Source organism: Talaromyces rugulosus, chromosome V (assembly GCF_013368755.1).
Source record: "Talaromyces rugulosus chromosome V, complete sequence".
Taxonomy (NCBI): Eukaryota; Fungi; Ascomycota; class Eurotiomycetes; order Eurotiales; family Trichocomaceae; genus Talaromyces; species Talaromyces rugulosus.
Genome location: NC_049565.1, coordinates 378,919 through 397,409, shown reverse-complemented (window position 1 = coordinate 397,409; position 18,491 = coordinate 378,919). Strand labels below are relative to the sequence as shown.

General features: G+C 49.9%; 8 protein-coding genes across 8 annotated transcripts; 5 read left to right on the top strand and 3 right to left on the bottom strand.

Moving 5' to 3' along the window:
* Positions 1-701: 701 nt before the first annotated feature.
* TRUGW13939_08697 (uncharacterized protein) lies at positions 702-3,013 on the top strand (the record flags this gene model as incomplete). The annotated part of the gene is made up of 3 exons (XM_035491826.1): positions 702-837; positions 906-1,209; positions 1,264-3,013. The coding sequence occupies 3 exons, from the start codon at positions 702-704 to the stop codon at positions 3,011-3,013; spliced, it is 2,190 nt and encodes a 729-aa protein (XP_035347719.1).
* A 454-nt stretch (positions 3,014-3,467) lies between these two features.
* TRUGW13939_08696 (uncharacterized protein) lies at positions 3,468-5,411 on the top strand (the record flags this gene model as incomplete). Its single annotated transcript, XM_035491825.1, has 8 exons — positions 3,468-3,572; positions 3,632-3,716; positions 3,787-3,806; positions 3,870-3,905; positions 3,959-4,120; positions 4,174-4,490; positions 4,544-5,037; positions 5,095-5,411. The coding sequence occupies 8 exons, from the start codon at positions 3,468-3,470 to the stop codon at positions 5,409-5,411; spliced, it is 1,536 nt and encodes a 511-aa protein (XP_035347718.1).
* A 467-nt stretch (positions 5,412-5,878) lies between these two features.
* Positions 5,879-8,145, bottom strand: TRUGW13939_08695 (uncharacterized protein; the record flags this gene model as incomplete). The annotated part of the gene is made up of 5 exons (XM_035491824.1): positions 5,879-6,041; positions 6,098-6,159; positions 6,220-7,025; positions 7,081-7,560; positions 7,665-8,145. The coding sequence occupies 5 exons, from the start codon at positions 8,143-8,145 to the stop codon at positions 5,879-5,881; spliced, it is 1,992 nt and encodes a 663-aa protein (XP_035347717.1).
* A 1,563-nt stretch (positions 8,146-9,708) lies between these two features.
* Positions 9,709-10,661, bottom strand: TRUGW13939_08694 (uncharacterized protein; the record flags this gene model as incomplete). The annotated part of the gene is made up of 2 exons (XM_035491823.1): positions 9,709-10,472; positions 10,529-10,661. 2 exons carry the CDS (start codon positions 10,659-10,661, stop codon positions 9,709-9,711), a joined length of 897 nt encoding a protein of 298 aa, XP_035347716.1.
* Positions 10,662-11,225: 564 nt separating this feature from the next.
* Positions 11,226-11,873, top strand: TRUGW13939_08693 (uncharacterized protein; the record flags this gene model as incomplete). Its single annotated transcript, XM_035491822.1, has 1 exon — positions 11,226-11,873. The coding sequence occupies one exon, from the start codon at positions 11,226-11,228 to the stop codon at positions 11,871-11,873; it is 648 nt and encodes a 215-aa protein (XP_035347715.1).
* Positions 11,874-12,707: 834 nt separating this feature from the next.
* On the top strand, positions 12,708-14,092 carry TRUGW13939_08692 (uncharacterized protein; the record flags this gene model as incomplete). Its single annotated transcript, XM_035491821.1, has 3 exons — positions 12,708-13,511; positions 13,574-13,897; positions 13,961-14,092. 3 exons carry the CDS (start codon positions 12,708-12,710, stop codon positions 14,090-14,092), a joined length of 1,260 nt encoding a protein of 419 aa, XP_035347714.1.
* Positions 14,093-14,837: 745 nt separating this feature from the next.
* Positions 14,838-16,055, top strand: TRUGW13939_08691 (uncharacterized protein; the record flags this gene model as incomplete). Its single annotated transcript, XM_035491820.1, has 1 exon — positions 14,838-16,055. One exon carries the CDS (start codon positions 14,838-14,840, stop codon positions 16,053-16,055), a length of 1,218 nt encoding a protein of 405 aa, XP_035347713.1.
* A 275-nt stretch (positions 16,056-16,330) lies between these two features.
* On the bottom strand, positions 16,331-17,878 carry TRUGW13939_08690 (uncharacterized protein; the record flags this gene model as incomplete). The annotated part of the gene is made up of 1 exon (XM_035491819.1): positions 16,331-17,878. One exon carries the CDS (start codon positions 17,876-17,878, stop codon positions 16,331-16,333), a length of 1,548 nt encoding a protein of 515 aa, XP_035347712.1.
* Between the last annotated feature and the right edge of the window lie 613 nt (positions 17,879-18,491).

The following is an 18,491-nucleotide window of genomic DNA, read 5'->3' as shown; positions in this document are numbered from 1 at the left end:
GGGAGCAAAAGCGATCATTCCTTACATATATTTGTTTGCATAGCGTGGACGTGCTATGGAAGTCATTCCTTCTACATATTGCATTTTTGGGCCAGGTGTCTGTGATTTTTGAAATGTTTTTTTTGGATAAGAGGTCTTTTGGCCTCTTGGGATCGGATTGTTTTGCTGCGTGGATATTTTTTGTCGCTATTTACATGCATAGTTGCGGAGTTTGCTTTTTTTCTTGGGCTTTTGGAATACAATTGCTTCTTCGTGTTTCGAACAACAGTGTACGTTAGCGCTATACTACGTGTGTGTTGATGGTAATCAACGCAAGGGATAATGGGTAATAGAAGTAGTTGATTTCTACTTGATCTTCCAATGTAGTTACATCGAAATTGTGCGGTAACATTCCGTCCCGCTATCTATGCTTATAAACTTATCTAGAAATCACGTGCTGGCTCCCTGCGATAACGGGCGAGCGGTGTGGGGTGAGACGATATCGGGTTTTGTTCGTGACTCATATGTGCGATCGAACGACACTTATTTCTTTCATAAGCTGACCATTTCGTCGTTTTTTCTACAGCTGAAACGAACTATTCTCTCCCTCCAGCAGCCATTGTCGATCTAGGCCGTGTCGCCCAATCCCATCCCCCCTGCGGCCAAAGCAGACCCTTTCTCTCATTCTTTTTTCCGGTAACGTGGGGTTAAATCAATTCGGCATGGAAGGCATCAAACAGACCTTTGCAAAATGCAAAGCAGAAAAGCGCTCTGCTCTTGTGACTTATGTTACAGCTGGATATCCCACTGTTGATGAGACGGTGGATATCCTTCTCGGCCTTGAAAATGGCGGTGCTGGTACGCAATTGATTTCCGTCGAGTACAAAGAGAGAGAAAAAAACTGACCAAAGCTATTTCTCGTCCAGACATAATTGAACTCGGCCTGCCGTTCACAGATCCCATTGCCGATGGCCCAACCATTCAAACCGCCAATACGCAGGCATTGCTGAATGGTGTTACAATTCCCATGGTGCTGGACATGGTCCGCACTGCGCGGAAGAGGGGTCTCCAGGCCCCCGTTCTGTTCATGGGCTACTACAATCCTCTGCTGCAGTACGGAGAAGAGCGCATGCTCAAGGATACAAAAGAGGCAGGCGCCAATGGCTTCATCATGGTTGACTTGCCTCCGGAGGAGGCTGTGCGGTTCCGAGACCTGTGCGCATCTAATGGGTATGCAACTCTTTAAACTATTTATTGGATGTCTTTGTGTCTAACATATTTAAGACTGTCATATGTCCCTCTTATCGCACCCTCTACTTCGGAATCCCGAATGAAGCTACTGTGCAAGATCGCAGACTCGTTCATCTACGTGGTCTCCCGAATGGGTGTCACCGGAGCCACGGGCACATTGAGCACGGGTCTTCCCGATTTGTTAAAACGAGTCCACAAATACTCTGGGAACATTCCTGCCGCATTAGGATTTGGTGTTAGTACTCGGGAGCACTTCCTTGCAGTCCAGAAGGACGCCGAGGGTGTTGTCATTGGCAGTCAGATCATCAGCGTTATCGGAAAGGCGCCTCAGGGCCAGAGGGCTCAAACTGTCGAGGATTACGCCACCAGCATCACCGGCCGGAAACTGGAACGCGACAGCAACGGTAAAATTGTGAATGTCAAGACGGTCCTGGAGGTTGTTGAGAAGCAGATTCCAGAGGCAGGAGAAGCTCAGCCGACCGCGATTATCACAGAAGGCGAGGTTGGCGCCGGAAGCGGATCACAGCCTGGACTGGCCGACCAGCTCGACGCTCTCAACAATAAAACAGATGACCCTGCTGCTCTGCCTTCGCGCTTCGGACAATTCGGTGGCCAATACGTTCCCGAGTCTCTTATGGACTGCCTGGCTGAACTAGAGAAAGGATTCAATGAGGCCAGAAATGATCCCAAGTTCTGGGAGGAGTTCCGCTCATACTATCCGTACATGGGCCGCCCAAGCAAGCTCCATCTCGCAGACCGGCTCACAGACCATGTCGGAGGTGCCAATATCTGGCTGAAGCGTGAAGACCTTAACCACACCGGTAGCCACAAGATCAACAACGCCATTGGACAGATTCTGATTGCGCGTCGATTGGGCAAGACCAGAATCATTGCCGAGACGGGTGCTGGTCAGCACGGTGTGGCAACGGCCACTGTTTGCGCCAAGTTTGGCATGAAGTGTGTTGTCTACATGGGAGCTGAAGACGTCCGTCGTCAGGCGCTGAACGTTTTCCGCATGAGACTATTGGGAGCTGAGGTTGTCGCAGTGCATGCCGGCAGCAAGACTCTCCGAGATGCTGTCAACGAAGCCATGCGAGCCTGGGTCGTTGATCTCGACACCACCCACTATATCCTTGGTTCTGCAATTGGCCCGCATCCATTCCCCATGATTGTGCGAACCTTCCAGTCCGTCATTGGAGACGAGACCAAGGAGCAAATGAAGGAACTCATCGGCGGGCTCCCCGATGCAGTTGTTGCCTGTGTCGGAGGCGGAAGTAATGCCGTGGGCATGTTCTACCCGTTCTCCAACGACCCCAGCGTCAAGTTGGTGGGCGTGGAAGCTGGTGGTGACGGTGTCGAAACCGGCCGTCACGCGGCCACATTGAGCGGCGGCTCGCTGGGTGTCCTCCACGGTGTGCGTACGTATATTCTGCAAGACGAGCATGGCCAGGTCTCCGAAACCCACTCGGTGTCTGCCGGTCTTGACTATCCTGGTGTTGGGCCTGAGCTCAGTAACTGGAAGGAAAGCCAGCGCGCCAAATTCGTTGCTGCGACCGACGCTGAGGCCTTCCAGGGCTTCCGTCTGCTCTCGCAGTTGGAAGGTATCATTCCAGCACTGGAATCATCTCATGCTGTTTTTGGCGCCATCGAGCTCGCCAAGTCGATGAAAAAGGGCGAGAACATTGTTCTGAACCTTAGTGGCAGAGGTGACAAGGACGTCCAGAGCGTGGCCGAAGAGCTCCCTCGTCTCGGACCCAAGATTGGATGGGACCTTCGGTTTTAAAAATTTCGAATAAATCTGAGGGGGAGAGATCTCTAATGAGGTCAAGTTGTTGGTATGGCGTTTGAACCTAAAAAAGCCAGAAGAGTCGGCGTTATTCTGTAAATAAACAAGTTTTGTTAAATTATTTTTTTCACTGTTGCTATTTCCAAGACCGTAAATCATCCATTTAAGCATGCTTTAATCCTTGACCAGTCATTTGGCTTGTCAGATGATCACGGTGCATTCGTGATGGTGGGTGATCACGTGATGCTGACGCATGTAGCTCCGGGAAGCTCTGTCCTATCCCAACGTCGAGACGTGCTCTCTCTCCGCCCACCTTCAGCGGTTGTACCCTACGCAACTGCCTGCTTCGCCCTCTTGCGCCTTCTTTCTTCTTGCCCGTCTTCCCTTTTTCTCTCCCCTCATCCTCGAAAGTCCTCGCCGCCTCGCTTCTGCGGAGGGTCTCCTTGTCATCATGGCTCCTACCGACTTCGTTGATCCCCGCATGACCTCCATTAAACCTCGCATCCGCTACAACACCATTGGAGGCGTGAACGGACCGCTGGTCATCCTCGACAATGTATGCGCTTACGAAGAGACAATATCCAACCCCGCATTGAGTTAACGGTTGGACTGCAGGTCAAATTCCCGAGGTATAACGAGATCGTCTCGTTGACTCTCCCCGATGGCACGGAGCGGTCTGGTCAGGTTCTGGAAGCTCGAGGTATGTGAGACGGACATCTGGATGTATTAAATTTTTGGTCATGACTGATTTTTTTGGTGGACGTATATAGGCAACCGAGCTGTTGTTCAGGTGCGCAAGATGTGTTCTAGCAAGATCGCGCGATGGGCTGCTTGTATTGACTTGGTTGAATAGGTGTTCGAAGGCACGACGGGTATTGATGTGAAGAAGGTATATTCGATACTACTTTCTCTAGGGACAAAAATTAATTGACTCGCATCTAGACAACAGTCGAATTCACCGGACACAGCTTGAAGCTCGGTGTCTCCGAAGACATGTTGGGTCGTGTCTTTGATGGTTCGGGTCGTGCCATTGATAAGGGACCCAAGGTGCTGGCGGAGGACTATCTCGACATTAACGGCAGCCCTATTAACCCATATTCACGAGTGCGTCTTCTTTTTTGGTTCTTTCTTAATCTGCTTACACTAACGTATTCTAGGTCTACCCCGAAGAAATGATTTCGACTGGTATATCTGCCATCGACACGATGAACTCTATTGCTCGAGGACAAAAGATTCCTATTTTCTCCGCTTCGGGTCTTCCGCATAACGAGATTGCAGCTCAGATTTGTCGTCAGGCCGGTTTGGTCAACAAGCCAACCAAGGACGTCCACGATGGCCACGAGGAGAACTTCTCTATCGTTTTCGCTGCTATGGGTGTAAACATGGAGACCAGTCGTTTCTTCACGAGAGATTTCGAGGAGAACGGCAGTATGGAGCGTGTCACCCTGTTCCTCAACTTGGCCAACGATCCTACGTATGTTGATATCACTCTGAACAATTTGGCTTTGAGCTTACCAAGTCTTGTAGTATCGAACGTATTATCACACCTCGTCTCGCTTTGACAACGGCAGAGTACTACGCATACCAACTCGAGAAGCACGTCTTGGTTATTTTGACCGATCTTTCGGCCTACTGTGACGCTCTCCGTGAGGTCTCTGCTGCACGAGAAGAAGTGCCCGGTCGACGTGGTTACCCCGGTTACATGTACACTGATTTGTCGACCATCTATGAGCGTGCTGGACGTGTCGAGGGTCGTAACGGATCCATCACCCAGATTCCGATTTTGACCATGCCCAACGACGACATCACCCACCCTATCCCCGATTTGACTGGATATATTACCGAGGGACAGATTTTCATCGACCGTCAACTAGACAACAAGGGTATCTACCCTCCCATCAACGTCTTGCCGTCGCTTTCACGTCTCATGAAATCTGCCATTGGAGAGGGACGCACGCGGAAAGACCACGGTGACGTATCGAACCAACTGTACGCCAAATACGCTATTGGACGAGATGCTGGTGAGTGCCAATTGCTCAAAACTATCTAAACATATTTCTAATTTTTTTTTTTTATAGCTGCCATGAAAGCCGTGGTAGGTGACGAAGCCCTCTCACCCGAAGACAAGCTGTCGCTCGAGTTCCTGGAGAAATTCGAAAGGACCTTTATCGCCCAGTCTCCCTACGAATCTCGCAGCATCCACGATTCTCTAGACATCGCCTGGAACTTGCTGCGCATCTACCCCAAGGACTTGCTCAACCGTATCCCCAAGAAGGTCATTGACGAGTTCTATGCTCGTTCGGGCAAAGGTCGCAAGCCCGCCGCTGCTACCGGGAACAAGGACACCAGAGACAACACCGCCGCCCCGCAAGAGGAGAACTTGATTGATGCCTGAAGCTGAAATATGTATATGTGTGTGTCTGTGTCTTCGCGTGTAGTTGTTGTCTAATTCAATGCTTTTTTTTATATATTCTTCATTTTGAATACCATGGCTTTCTTATCTCATAGAAATGACAAAACTAGGGGACATGGAGGAAGAGAATATGCTCTACGATTACCGATTCATATACAAAAATGCACTACGGAATAGCCTTGAGTAATTAAATTATAAAGATAAATAGATTGAGCAGATAGGTATCATATCATGGTTCATCAGTTAGGTTTGTTCATAACACCTATACATAATAATGCATACGCCGCAACTCCAATACATCCTGTGCGGCAGAGAAGGAAAAAAAAGAATATAAAAGTATAGAAATAAACAATGTTCGCCTGTTCATGATGAGATAATAATAGACAAGAGAAGAATAAAATTACCAAGTGATGATGAAAACGAAAAAAAAAAAAAAAAAAAAAAAGTTGTTAATCAATCTTGGCCCCAGCAAGGCCCTTTGAAATGGTGAGGTTGTTTGATAGTCGGATACGCGTCGTCTTTTTGGATTGCTTGCGCAGCTTTTTGCGTGCGACCATTACTGGTACTGAGGATTTTGTGACCAAGTAATTCGAAAATGAACCAAGCAAGACACTGGGGGATGTTAGCTTCTCTGTGTTTTCTTGTTGTGCTTTGTAAAAAGTACTCACCCTTTCAACGCGCTGCGACCTCGAGACCCAAGAACGACTAGTGTAGGTTCTAGCCCGTCAATCTAGACACATATAGTCAGACAAATTCCAAAAAAATCTCATAAATCCAAAAGTATACGTACCGCTTCTGTAAGAAGGTGTTTCGGACTCCGACAGTGGATGACTTCAACTGCAACACGCACTTGTAACATCGTCTTCCTTAGCAGACGAACACAAGTATCCGAAATATCCTCGATAGCACGAGACCGATCCTGTTCCGATCGGGACAAGGCTCGCGAATCCACCGAATTATTCCGCGAAGTAGTTTTGCTGTCGTTGCCGAAGTAGGCTGCTAACGCGTTCGGCAGCAGGCTTGATGAGCCTTGGTACTTCAATGCAGTTTTCTCAGTTTGCTTCCCTACGACATCAGCAGTGTGTTTGATGACTGTCGCTCCGTCACCGATCTGCACGCAAGTGTTGAGGCCAAGGCCCGAAGCGTTCTCGTCGGCAACAGCGTAGACAGCGAACAATGTGTCTCCGTCACGGAGGATGGTCCCGATTGTCCACTCCAAAGCATAGACGGATTCTTCGCTGAGATCTGTAGCAACCAAGTATTTTCGCTGGCGCCGGCTCTTCTTCTCGGCCTCCTGTTGTAGACGAGGAAAGTCGCCCCGAATGATAGTGCGGATGGCTCGGTCTGGAATTGATGTGTCGACTGACGACAGGTGCACGCTAAGATTCTGGGCTTGTTTGAGGTCGGAAAGATCTGCCTCGTCGTCGGAACCCACGGGGGTGCTCATTCCGGATCCATTATAGTCGAAGCTAGTGTGAGGATGCACTCCGGATCTCCTGGCTCCTGGCGACGATGCGTTCCTCCTGGGCCCGGGTGAAAGCACCGTTCTCCGTCCATTTGCTCCTCGATGAGTGACTAGCGGTCCATTCAGTTCTCCTATTAAAAGAATCGGTTAGCACAAGCAACAAAAGCATAGAAAGTTCTGCCTTACGTTCTTCCTCGAGTTCGTTGAACAGACTCAGGGCTCCGCCTACGTGAGAACTTCCAGGAGGCAATGGGCCTGGTCCTCTCTTTCCAGTCCAACCTCCCGGTGGCATTGGAGATGGAGCCGGCGACGCTCCCGGCGATAGCTCCGTCTTCTCTTTACTCCTTCCACGGGATTTGGCAGGACCCTTCCGAATATCAAACGCCTCGTCGTCCGAACTGGTATCATCTGCTTCTCCGCTGCTTTCCGCCGAGTCAGAATTTTCATCCACCCCCTCCACTGTGTCTTTCGCAAGTCGCTCATTTTTGTCGTCGTCTCCTGCGGCGCTCTGATCGGATTTGAAGGAGGTGGACAGACTTTCTTCCGATGCGTGCGCCACATCCAGTCTCTCTTTACTATCGCGCTCCATGTTGGTGGATTTTCGGCGGTTGGGGCGGGTGAATTTTGTGTCTTCGGTTTTCGATGTGGTGAAGTCTCGCGTCGGCGCTATGCGGAAATGTCAACGTCAGTCCGGTGTCTAACAAACAAAGTAGCAGTAGTTTAACTGCCCGAGAATTCAAGGACCCCGCGACAGATGTAGTGGACCTTACCTCCTATCGTAGTGTGTCTGCCGGACGCGATGTGGGTACCGCTGCCCTGCATAGTGAAAAGGTAGCCGGCGTCGATATCGATGTCCTTCTCCTTCAACGCCCTCTGCCTTCTCTTGGGTGGGAATGCGGTCACACTGTCCGACGAGCGGCGCTCTTGCTCGGGCTCTTCCGTATCGGTTTCGTAGAGGCCATCGTCCCATTCTGACAGTAGTGTGTTCGTCCAGGGCGACGAGCTGGCCAGTGGGCTGCTGAGAGAGGCACGGCGGCCACCACTCGCGACTGGAGCAGCCTTGCTCACGCCATTGCCTGTTATAGGCCCAAACCGACCGGCGGCGGGGCTGGATGATGAATCCGCCCTGCTTCGGCCAGCCGACGTGGGGCTAGTGCCGGCCTCTGCATAAGAGGCTTTGGAGGCCTTCTGTTCGTCGAGAAACTTCAAGATCTCCTTGCGATCCTGTTCCAGTGCTTGTGCGAGAGACATTGCTCTGTTGCGCGGTGTGTCGGAGAGCAGGGCGCGCGGGTGGGGGTGCTGGAAATCTTATAACAGAAAAATAAATGCGTAGGCGTGCTTGGCTGTCCGCAAACGGGACTAGAGTCTGGCTGGAGTCGATGATCCTTCCCCGAGGTAACATAGACCGTGGCGACGATCGCTCTAGGCCTCTACTATCAAGTCTCAACCCTGGCGATTAATTCTCCAGAGCCCCTGTCGGGCTTCCTGTGGAGGGGAAGATCTGTTTTTGATCGGCTGCAACAAGGATGTACGGACGGCGTAATGACGTTCGATCACCAACGCGGCCGCGGGGTTTGCTCAACGGTGTACGTCAGAGAAAACTCAGCCTGGGATCCCCGAGGCGACAGACAGCTCTCTGAGGCTGGGATGTTTTTGTTGATCTCTCAGGATCAGGAGCGAAAAAAGTCGCGATGCAGGTCGAAGGGAAGTGGCTTAGTGGTGGCACTGTGGCACTGTGGCAGGTGCGGGTGCGGGTGCGGGTGGTGCCTTCCTTCCTGCTCTGGGGAAGCTGCTATTTCTTCCTTCTGTTCTGTTGTCTTCTCTGAACTCGCGCTCTGTACGGCTTCGGCTTCAGCTTGCTGCAAGAGACACAAACAAGCAGGAAAACGGCGCTGTAACTGGGGACCAGTGATTTTAAGTATCGATTGTGCGAATCAATTCCTTTTTCATAGCCTAGCAATGGCCGGCCATCAGCTTGGCTCGCGGGGTAAAAGGAGGCTTGGACGGTGAACTAAGGGCTCGGCATCACGAATAACGGGGTCGAGACTGCATCCACTGCTGAACCAGAGGCGAAGGAATTACGCTGCGACTAATAGGCTCCTTATTATTATCTCGATTCTCGACTCGACGTCCGGGTCGGCGTACGGAAGAGTGATAGCAGCAAAAGCAAGGGACACATCACACGGCTTGGCAAGTGCATTATCTCGGATGGTATTTCGCGTTATCGCTGTTGATGCTGCAAAGCCTGATCATTACTGGTTCCGTCCAACAGATCAGCTACTCAAAGAGCCAACACTTGCTCCATAGTTAAGCCTTTTAGCCTTCCGCTGTTTCACTTTGCAGGGCTAAGGACTCCAGGCCATGACCAGGGGCCCTCATCGCCAGATCTTGGCGTTTCTGCCTATCAAAACGTGGCAAATAACGTTACCCAAGCTAACGCCAAGGCGTCCTCGCGACTATGGGCTAATGCATGGGGCTAGCCAGTCGAAGAAAGAGGCCGGCCAGATGCTCCTACAAACGGCTCATATTCGGGAAAACGAGGCCTTGCTCAGCAGAGTGCAGTATGCACCTGGATTGGATAAGCAGTTACTAACCACAAGTTCACTATTACTTATTTATTTTGTTACTCTGAGATTGGGCACCCAAAATTGCCGAATTTGATATTGACCGCCATAACGCCATCGCTTCCTACATGCAGACTCGACTGAGTCGGGGTCAACCCGGATAGCCCACCTCGGCAGGATCCGAATCCCCATCAGCCACGAGATTTCGTCGTACTCATCGACCAACCAACATCCAGCTGCTGGTCTTATTCTATGCTTTCGAACGCTTGCCTCGGGTTTTACCCCCGTCCTTTCCCGATGCCTTGCGGGCACCGACAGCCGCAAACGCCTCGTCAGGCGGCTCGTCTGCGGCAGAGCGCTTTTTGCCTTTCCCTTTGGGCGCATACTTGGCTTCAAGATCATCGAAGAAATTCGCAGCCCGAGATTGCTGGCGTTGTTGGATCAAAGCTGCCAGCGTGTTATCGTCTTCTTTGGTGGCTTTCTTCTTTTTGCCCTTTTTCTTAGCGGTTCCCTTTTCCTCGAGTTCCTTGGCCGCTTCTTCAGCTTCTGCAGCCTCCTCCTGTGCACGCTTCAGCCTCTTCTTGCGTTTGTTTTCGGATTCTTCAGTGTAGTTTTTCCAGCCCTTGACTTCTCTGTCGGCGATCGCCTTGTCGATTATAGTGCGGAAGCGCTCGTCGTCGTCCAAGACGCTGCTAAGCATAACCACCTCGTAGACACGGTCCAAGTCGCCCTTGAACTGTTCAAAAGCAGCAAGGAGGTCCGCTCGCTCCTCCTCTGAGTCTTGGTATTCTTTCTTTATTTTGTCTATGGCGGAGGAATCAACCATTCCCGAGAACTGTTCTTGGTAGAACTGTGTCCAGTCAAAGTTGTCATCTTCCAGGTCAAGTGATTCCGATGTGTTGCCGGTGAGATCATATCGGCGACGGCGACGCTCGTCAGAAAGAATAGCGTATGCGAATGCGATTTGCTGGAATTTCTCTTTGGCTTTGTCTCTTGTTTCGGGCGATGCCTTGTCTGCGTTGGGATTAATTAGAGACTTTTGTTAACGTGTAGTATGCGGATTTGTCTACCGGGATGATGCCTCAGCGCCTTCTTCCTGTATGCGCTCTTGACTTCGTCTGCCGATGCCTTTTCGTCGATCTCCAGAACCTCGTATGGGTTGATGGAGGCTGGCGGGTCGCCCAGCTCGTCGTCTGTGGACATTTTCAATCTGAAGCAGTGATGCTGATAGTGAGTGCAGGAAGAGGATCAATCAGGTCAATCTGGGCACGCGACGCGCCGCTGCCCCACTCGGGGTTGCCCTATCAGCTTCATACAACAATACATCCCAACTTCGCACTAACACTATTTTCGCCGTTCGGATCAAGCTAGATCTCTTCTTTTATTCATGACTGGAATGATTGATTCTTGTCAAAATCCACGGTCCACATTCTAACAGATCACCGGCTGGGCCGTCGGATCCGAAACCGCTCGGCCTTGTATCAACCGGGCCCGACTTTACCCCATCATTACCGGAGTTCTTATCTGATCAAATATCAAATACACCTTTCATACTCTGCTAAAAGGAAGCCAGTAGATTCGGATTCGGATTCGGATTTTCTCATTCACCGTCCCAGCCAATCATTATCTATGGCTATGGGAACTAACCGCTCCGCCCCAAAGAGGTGTTGTTGGTTTCGACGGCTTTCTTTTCTCCTTGATTGCCAGTGAGTGAGTTATGGGGCATACAGTATTCTCTAACTCTCACAGGCCTATAACACCGCCTTCATGTCTTCCTTTTTCTATTCGACGACATATGCTAGGAAGGAGTACTATCCGATACCGGAGACACTCGACGCAGACCTCGTTCTCGGTATTTTACATGACCATTGCACTGTGGCACATATACTGTGGACGCCGGGTTTAGTGAAGGCGGCAGAGGAAATCCAAGCGTCCCCTCGCGCGACCAAGTTCGACATAAGGTCTGAGACTGGGAGACTCCAATCTTCTTTGACCACAGAATCTGATGGACTCGTGTGCAAGGAGGAGATGCCCCTAGGGTTCCAAATCACTGTCAAATACCGGGTTGTTCATGGACAGACCACCGCCGGCCAGAACGAAGGCAAGGCTGATGATATATTGAACACCGTTCAACCTTCCAGTGTCATAAACAATAGTAGTAATATGGCTACTTCTATTTCGATGTTGGATCCCTCCCGATTATATTTAGAAGAGGAAAGATCTATTACTGCATTAAAACCCATCTCGAAACTGCTGAAATATAAGGAAGGTCCGACTGTGAAAACACAAAACCTGCTTCGAGCGTTTGAGGACTTGGCTCGGAATACAGGGGATATGGCTTCCGCCCTAAACAGACTAAAAGACTCGGTTACAGCAAAAAGTACACCGGGCTTGGGGAAAACTAAGGAAGACTAAATTTTATATAGTTGCTAGGATAAATAGGGTGAAACAAGATATCATTTCCAAAAAGAAAAGAAAGAAAAGAAAAGAAAAACAAGAAGTAGGACAACGGATTTCAGAAAAGAGCGATTTAAGATATACATGAGCGTGGGTGTCTTTAAAATACAACGTGGAAGGTGAGGGCATGATACAATTGATGCCTCCAGATAATGACGGTCAGGGGGCGAGTGTGGGTAAGGGTGCAGATCGGATAGACCATAGCAACCCGGCATTCGACACGACTAGAACACTTAAAAAATCAGTTTGTTATTGTCGGCACCAGCAAAAAGAGGCTGCTGAGAAAATATCCAAGAAAATATCGAAAAATGGGAAACAGAAAGAGTTGGACGGGGCCGCTCGGCCTTGTATCGACCGGGCCCGACTTTACCTATTATTAGCGGGGATCTTATCTGATCAAATGATCAAATACGCCCTTTTCTGTTGCCTAGCTCGCAGCCTAGTCAGCTAGCATATGATTTTCCTGAAGGATGTCTATTGTCACTTACGTTTCATACGACGCTTCACCAATGAGTAGCCTTTTAGACTCGGCCTCCGCGGAAAGTCCGACGCGGAAATCGGAGTCGGTAATAAGACAAATTCATGCTATTGTTATTTACTGTGAAGTAGCGATACCGGTCGTTAACTAATAGTATTTAATACAGCGTGTTATAGAGTCTTCATCGTCGCCCCTTAGACCTACCATTTAAACTGTGATCCTGCCCATCCGTTTCGAAAGTTGGCTCTTATTCATTTTCAACTAACATGATTAGAGTGTCTCTTGTCCAAGAATTTTAGTTAAAATCCCCCGTCATGTCCAATGACAAGCTTAGATTCGGCCTCAAATGCGCCACTATCCTCTTTCCATTCGCTCTCCAACTCCTCAGCCAACGCCTTCTCGCTCTAGCACACCGATGGACCTACCGCACAGTACCATCTCCAAAGGAAATCGTCGTCATCGGCGGATCCTTCACAGGACTTCAGGTTGCACAGCGTCTAACAGAGACTATTCCAACAGGGTACCGGGTAACGATGATCGAAAGAAAATCACATTTCAACTACTTGTTCAATTTCCCCCGCTACTCGGTTCTGGCCGGTCATGAGGAATATGCCTTTATCCCGTACGATATGCTGGAGAACGCTGCGCCAAAGGGCTCCTTTCGACGTATCCGAGATATCGTGACGAGTATCAAGGACGGTAGAGTTTATTTGGAGTCTGGGGAGGCTATTGAGTTCTCGTATCTGGTTATTGCTACCGGCTCGAGACAAGGTCTTCCTTCGAAAGGCATTGCTACAGAAAAGAAAGACGGATGCAGAGAGCTACAGACAGTGCAGGAGAATATCCAGACGGCAAACCGCATTGCTGTCGTGGGCGGAGGAGCAGTCGGCGTGGAATTGGCGACGGATATCAAATATTTCCATCCAGATAAGGACGTTACCATTGTTCACTCGAGAGAAAGGTTATTACAAAGATTCGGACCAAGATTGCATGATCATGTCGCTGGAAAGATGCGCGAAATGGGTATACATGTGCGACTCGGGGAACGACCAGAGATCGTGACGGAGGAGAATGTATTGCTGTTTCCGAGTGGCAAACGACAGGAATACGACCTAATTGTAAGAATTTTTTTTTATATTTAATATGGGTGAGCAAAATTGCTAATGACAACGGTCTCAAGATACCATGCGCCGGCCAAACCCCAAACTCCGCAATTGTGCAAGACCTGGCCGCCGGAATCATATCCCCGAGCACAAAAGAGATCCGCGTACAACCGACGCTGCAAATAATAGCCGATTCCAAGGAAGACACCGCCGCTCTGTCAAATATATTTGCCATTGGCGATGTTGCCGAAACCGGTAGTCCGAAAATGGGACGTGCGGGTTTCTTTCAGGCGGAAATTGTTATTCAGAACATACTAGCCATGATCCAGGGGCGGGAGGTATCCAGCGTGTACCAGTCACGTCCGGATATAGAGGGGTCGATCAAGTTGAGTTTGGGAAAGGTAAGCTCTCGTTGAATTGTCGTTTTTCCTCGGAAATTTCGAGGCTAATAGTAGTATCTATAGGATGATGCGGTCATGTATATGGAAGAGGAGGATGGTAATGATTTCTTGATACCTATAAAAGCAGGTAATGAAGATTTGGAGATTAAAAATGCATGGAGCCGGCTCGGTGGACGGTTTCCGGGGACGACATGATTGCAATCTTCAATGGTCGACTGGGTAATTAATAATTATTTAGATGTGAATGTGTGTACCATATAGACAGATTATCTTTCCTAAATGTAGTATACAAGCAGAATTGAGCTGATATCAGTATTCAGAATTGTATTAGACAAAAAGTTACTTAAAAAGGTTGGATAATGCTTTCTCTATCGGTGTGTTGAAATATTCCTATTCTGCCAAATTTCTCAGGACAGCCGCTCGTACCGATTCTAAGAATTTCCGGATTTGGACGGTCGGTAACCCTAATAGGCGTGTGGTGAACCGCCGCGAGCCGCCTGTACAACGTGCCGTTTTTACTCTTGTAGGCAATTTTATGACTATTTAAGTGTAGGTATCAATTGGCAATTTGGATTTGAGGTATTCTTAAAGGCGGACAGCGACTTGATTCGGCAATTTACCAAGACCGAAATAAATCGCCTTGTTTTTCAAACTTTTGTCAGCGTCGGGACGCCGCCAAGGTGAACCTATTTCTATCCAAAATTGCTCTGGTCTACAGGAAGTTGATGGCATAGAACTCACGCGATACAATAATGAGGATATCCAAGTCGAGTCGGTGACATCACGAACGGAGCATGCAAACTATATAGAATTCCGAACCCCGTTGCCAAGACGGAATCTCAAGCGTGGGGCAACCAAATCCGCAATTGTATTTGAATTTATACGAACATCGTCCAAGTGGCAACATCTGTTAATACCAGTTGGACTATTTCTCTGCGGCATGGCGGACGATATCGAGACTAGCTTCCAAGCCGCAATTGACGCCGGCAAAATCAACGGCGCCGTGATCTGTGCCATCGACGCCGAAGGCCGTTTTGTTTACGACAAGGCCCTGGGCGAACGTACTTTGCTTTCAGGCGAAAAGTATCCTCAGCAAACTGACGATGTGCTGTTCCTAGCCTCGGCGACCAAGTTGGTCGCCTCCATCGCCGCCCTGCAATGTGTAGAGGACGGCCTCCTAACCCTAACCGGGGACTTGTCAGCCATTGCACCAGAGCTGTCTGACAAGGGTGTCATCACCGGCTTCAACGACGATGGAGAGCCTCAGATTGAACCTGTAGCTGGACCCATCACGCTCGAAATGCTACTCACCCATAGCTCTGGCCTGTGTTATCATTTCATGGACCCGCTTATCGCTCGGTGGCGCGAGAAGTTCGCGGGTACAAGACATGAAGACAACCGCCGACTCGTCGAGGAGCTGTTTGCATACCCACTTGGCTTCCAGCCTGGGACCGGATGGATGTACGGCTCTGGGCTTGACTGGGCTGGTCGAATTGTAGAGCGAGTGACGGGTGTCTCACTGTGTGAGCGTATGCAGCAGCGCATCTTCGACCCGCTTGGCATCTCTGACGCCGAGTTCTACCCTGTCACTCGTGAGGACCTGCATCCTCGTCTTGTCGACCTCAATCCGCAAGACCCGGAAGCTCAAGGCCGCGCTGTTCTCGGGGGTGGAGGTGAGATGAACAAGGTCACGCGCGGGGACTTTGGCGGTCACGGTTTGTTCATGTCCGGGGCTAGCTATGTCAAGATTCTTCACTCGCTGCTCGCAAACAATAGTAAGCTGCTCAAGCCTGCTACCGTTGACGATATGTTCCAACACCACCTTAGCCCCGCAGCGACAGCTAGCCAACAGGCCGAGCTCGCGGGCCCTAAGGGCGTCTTCTTCCGCGTTGGTATCGACCCAACGACGAAAATGGGCCATGGTTTGGGGGGTCTGCTCACACTCGAGGATGTGGAGGGCTGGTATGGTGAACGAACATTGACATGGGGCGGCGGATTGACTCTCGCCTGGTTCATTGATCGCACGAATGGGCTGTGTGGTGTTGGTGCTGTCCAAGCCGCACTGCCGTTGGATATGCAGGAGATAGAAGTGCTGAAGCAGACTTTCCGCAAAGATGTATACCGCAAAAGGAGCGCGTGGAGAGCACAGCAGGGTTGATGACGAGTTTAGTTACCTATTTTTAGATGTTTCTTTATTGGCATTGTTTGTATTTAGTCTTTTCTATAGGCTGACAATACTTTTCTACATACATGAGCATAATAGTGCAAGACTTAGTAGGCACACGAGACGCGTTTTCATAAGATTACACGTAAGGTCCCATATTGAAACATCCATCATCGTTATCATTGTCGTCGTCGTGATAAACCTCGCGCGGCATCATTTTTGTCGCTGCTGAAACCTTCGCATTTAGCTCCCACTAGCATTTAATCTAGTCAAACATGTAACTTTTTATCCACCAAAAGATTTTCCATCGCCTCTGCATCTAAATACAGAGCGATATCGATGCCCCCATCATCCACCCCTGAATCCATCACCTGCAGACAACCATCCATCTTGGGCATCACCGCATGTACATATCGCGGTTGCTGCTTGGAACCAACAAAGTCTACCTGATATACTTTAAGCCGTAGCCAAGATGTCGCCAATGTATGTTGTGTGCCTAGAAACGCCTGCCACAGTCGCTGTGGAGAAACCTCATGCGCCGCGTCATGTAGCATGGCGCCCATCGCGTCAGGCGTGAATTGCAGCATCGTATCCCGGATCTGGCTCGCTGTTTGACCTACACTGGAATCACAGACAGAAGCGCCCGAAGCCTTGATATGAGTGTTGAACACCGGCGAGCCGATGAATGATTCGGGCAATGGAGGCGATACACGAGCGCGCGCCCCCAGCGTAATGTTAAGAAAGACATCCTCGGTCGAATCACCATGACCGCGAGCACGGTTGATCACCGCCCACATATGGGCCAGCAACGCATCCAACCGGGATATGTCCGGACGACCATCCGCACGCGCCTGTTCCTTCAGGCGATCGAGCTCGGTTCCGTGATAGTGCAGCTGTGTGTATCGCACCGGTCGGGAAATGTCCCACGTTGTCCATGGCCCGGGGGTGGAAGGCGATATCTCTACCTGAGAGAGAATCTCCGGCGACGGTTTGGAATTCTCTGTCGCTGGAATAGAAAAATCCGAATATCCAGGATCGTCGATGCGCCACCAGTCAAACCGGTGTAGTGGGAGCTGGCGAGCTATAGAGACCAATGCAGGATCAGCGGCTGGTCCATCAATGTCTCCTGCGGCATGTGTATCCAGCAGTCTCGGATCGAAGATAGGAGCATCCATGAGAGAAGAGGTGTCCGTGGAAGAGAACAATTTGCGACTTTTAGCCGCCCAGTGATGAACAAACACCATCAGCGACTGGGCATCGGCCAACGAATGAGCCATTTTGATGCCAATTCCGTATCCCCCATCATTGAACAGATTGAGCTGTATCTGCATGGCGGGGAGATCTTCAAATTCACGCAGATCGTGCAATGGCAGTGGCGTATCCGAGAGAAACAGACTCTGCGCGAAATCGTCTCCTATCCAGACTCCTTTTCCTAGTGCGCGCTCTGAAGCCGAGGGGGCCAACGACTGTACCGGGATGGATGGATGTCGCACGACGCTCCATTCAACACCGGGGTCGTTATAGTCGCCATAGATGATTATAGGTCGGTTGAAGCGTTGTGTGTGCGAACCCCCTGGTCGTACCGGTGCCCACTGCAGCTGGCCTGCCCAGTGTTCAAAGTCACCAAGGGCATCCACAAACGACGAGCACAGGCGATCGATAAATTCGGTTTCATTGATATCCTCGGGGATATGTTCGAACAACCATACCGCACCCGTGGCGGAGAATCGAGCAACAGTGGCGTCGAGGATGGAGAGCGGAGTTGAAACAGTGGGCAGGTGGGGACTAGATGAAGGGAAAAGACGTGTTTTATCCATTTTGATTGTCTTGTTATTGATATCGAAAATGAGATGATACATTGGTATTTATATCAGCAATTTCCCCTTCCGGTTAGACTCGAAATGGCAACGATGAAAGATTCACAATTACTCATAATGGATACAACCAACTCTTGCGCACCCATCTTGTGGTCCAATGTACGTCTGGGCCAGTGCTAGTGGAGTTACTGTAGCCTGCGAATTGTGGCCCGTTCTTGTTTAGGTTCCTGCAGTCTCCGCAACCGTGCCATTAAGTCCAATAGAGCTGCTGCTGTCTGACTCGTAGAATGTATAGGGGTCATCTTTGGAGTGCCAGCCTAGAGGAATCCCGAGCCAATAGGCAGATGCATCCTGAGGGGGCTCTTGCTTTGACTAGACCGGTAATAGTTCATTCCATGAATTGCATGAAATTTAATCCACGCTATTTCAGTACGTCCTATTGCCTCGTCGTATTCGCGTGCTCAGCGTATCGACGTGGATACCTCCCAATACCCAACATATTAGTATCAACAGGAAAATAGTGAGAACGATCAATTTCCTAACAAGGCCCGCGATCCAGAGACACATCTCTCCTAGCTCCTTCCACAGTTCTTTTGAGGCCACAGGTCCACTA